The sequence below is a fragment of the Bidens hawaiensis genome, unplaced genomic scaffold, assembly GCF_021521415.1.
Source record: "Bidens hawaiensis isolate Kalapana, Puna unplaced genomic scaffold, B.hawaiensis_p1.1 tig00023994_1, whole genome shotgun sequence".
NCBI lineage: Eukaryota > Viridiplantae > Streptophyta > Magnoliopsida > Asterales > Asteraceae > Bidens > Bidens hawaiensis.
The window spans coordinates 325,844-328,423 of NW_027493773.1; the positions used below are offsets into that span (position 1 = coordinate 325,844).

General features: G+C 33.6%; 1 protein-coding gene across 1 annotated transcript; it reads right to left on the reverse strand.

Annotated features, from left to right (window-relative positions):
- Positions 1-261: 261 nt before the first annotated feature.
- LOC143568471 (myb-related protein 315-like) lies at positions 262-1,842 on the reverse strand. Its single transcript, XM_077054625.1, has 3 exons — positions 1,539-1,842; positions 869-998; positions 262-778 (listed from the first exon to the last, which is right to left on the reverse strand). The coding sequence occupies exons 1-3, from the start codon at positions 1,669-1,671 to the stop codon at positions 262-264; spliced, it is 780 nt and encodes a 259-aa protein (XP_076910740.1). The 5' UTR covers positions 1,672-1,842.
- Between the last annotated feature and the right edge of the window lie 738 nt (positions 1,843-2,580).

Consider the following 2,580-nt stretch of genomic DNA (forward strand, 5'->3'; position numbering starts at 1 on the left):
CAAAATAAACACGCATTTGTATGTGTTATTTTAGCTTTGATACGTAACAAAGAAATACACCATATATAAGAAGAGATTATAATCTATTAGAGAATTCCATTCTACTTGTTTGCTACAAAACTTGAATACCTAGTTGGTAACACAATTAAGTATTAACCGCCATCCTTTTGTCTTTCAATTAAGTTATCTTGAATAATAATGAGCTAGCTAGCACACAACATAAGGGGATGAAAAAAGGTAACATTTACAACTAATTGTTTTTTAAATGAAAAACAGGTCATCTTGTTGATTGAAACAATCCCATAACAACAATGAATCTACACCATCTACCCATTGTTGTAAAGAATAATTTTCTTCAACAAAAGAGGATTCTCCAAGGGAAGAGTTGGGGTTGATTAAACTTGAATGTTCAAAAGAAAGTGAATTAGAATCACTTTTTGAATTCGGCGATGATTTTTCTTGGCTATTATTCGTACACGAATCAACGTCGAAGATATTGCACACGCTATCGTAATGTTTCTTGGTGTTCATTTCATTTTCAAGTTTGAGCTCATCTATCTTTGCACAATCCACTTTGGCATTTTCACTTTCATTAGTTGACACAGTATTGCTGCATTGCTCATTACTGACTCCGAGATGTTTCTTCTCTTCCATAACATGGTTTTTGGTATTTGGGTCTACTCCAAGAAGCTTTAGCTTTTTCTTGATTCGAGTATTCCAGTGATTCTTGATTTCGTTATCCGTACGCCCAGGAAAATATGAGGCTATCTTAGACCATCTACATGTTAATAAATCAACTAATGTTTAATTTCATACAAAGATAACACCACAAAAACAAATATAATCAACTAGCTAGCTAGCCACTTACCTGTTACCAAGACGAGCATGAAGTTCAATAATCTGATCCTCTTCGGCTTCTGATAATGTGCCTCTTTTGAGATCAGGCCTCAAATAATTTATCCATCTCAATCTACAACTTTTTCCGCATCTTAGCAAACCTTCATGAAAAATGAAAATTCATAATCCAAAATTCATACAAAAACGAAAAGGTTTGACCCACTTTCCAACCATGTAACTTATAGGGGTGGGAATAACGAAACACGACACAAAAATAACACGAAATTCAAATGTTATGATTTAGTCTTAATGGGTTAGGGTGAGTTTTGTGTAGCAGTCGTGAACATGTTTAGCTAAATAGTCGTGTTTGGGTCGACTTGGTGGGATCATGGGTTGACCTGTTTAAGTTTTTAAGTTTTAGACAATATACTTTTATGCCAAAACTAATATGACGAAGATAATTGAATATTGGGTTTTAGAAATTAAACACGGTTATTTTATAATATATTTGTATTTTAGTTTTGTTTCAAATTGCAAGTTTCGAATACACTTTAAAATGGTCACGTTCTTGTCGACCTGTAAAAATCGCGTTGTGTCAAGTCTGCGTGTCTAACATGATTTTCCGGTTCATGTCATATTTGGGTTCGCGTCATACATTGTTTTATACTATAAAAAGAACATTAACAACAAAAATAAAAAACCTGCAAGCTTAGGAACCATTCGCCAACACTGGATGCCATTGTTGATGATAAAATTCATAAGCTTTCGGTCTTCATCCATCGTCCATGGCCCTCTTTTCAATCCAGCTCGATCACAACAAGGTTGTCTTCCCATGACACCACAAAACAAATGAATTCCAAAACCGCACGTTGTGTTCTTGTTGACCTGGTTCTAGTTCTTGTTTTTCCGTACAAGCCCAATAACCAAACAAACCCTTTTATAAACAAAGCTAAGATTCCCGGACAGGCAGTTTATGAATATTATAATTATTAATTAACATGTACAGTTTGTCTGGAAATAGGTTGATGAATATTGTATATATGACGCGTAAAAATGGCACCCACTCTTTACTTATTTTAAGTTTTGTAGACTCGAATTCTTTAATGTTTGTAATTTGGAAAAACCCGCATACTTCTATTGTATATCAATTAATTTTTAGTGAAAACAAAAGTAAGACACTTTATAATTAGGCCAAATTTAATCAAAATAATTATTATAGCGTTTAAAGATAACTTATATCTTAAAACTAAATAAATCTTAGAGACTTTGCCTCATGGTGTGAAAATTTAATAACAATTATTTATTTAGCAAAGTATGACATGCCAGTTAAATGCTTGACGAGCATATGTATTCAGTTTGTGCTTAGCCGTTTCGGTTCTTCGCTTATCCAGCGTATATCTAGGCCGGCCATGTGTAACATGGGAGGATAAAGCCGCTACGTTATAAGAATATGAGCGTTTTTACAACAAATTAAAACTCATGTGTATGTCTTGAAGTGGAAATGATTGAAGTACAATAAGAAGAATTATACATTACAAATATATTTTACTATCTTTTAAGACAACCGAGGACACTACATGAGGCTCGCAAGTCGCAACACAACTATATGCCAAAAACCCAAAAGTCTTCCGTTAAATTTTCTAAGTTTAGGATTCGAAATTATGGGGTTATTAAATAATAAGATCATTGATATTCTTTTGGCCCTTAAAGAGCTGGCCAGTTTTGTCTTTGGAGGGAAACTTT

Bases quoted from the DNA above. Each gene is read 5' to 3' on its own strand.
- LOC143568471 (XM_077054625.1), bottom strand. From the start codon at position 1,671: ATGGGAAGACAACCTTGTTGTGATCGAGCTGGATTGAAAAGAGGGCCA. The intron at 999-1,538 runs GTTTTTTATTTT...TTTTTCATGAAG, and splicing joins AATGGTTCCTAAGCTTGCAG to GTTTGCTAAGATGCGGAAAA. The intron at 779-868 runs GTAAGTGGCTAG...ATTAACATGTAG, and splicing joins CATGCTCGTCTTGGTAACAG to ATGGTCTAAGATAGCCTCAT.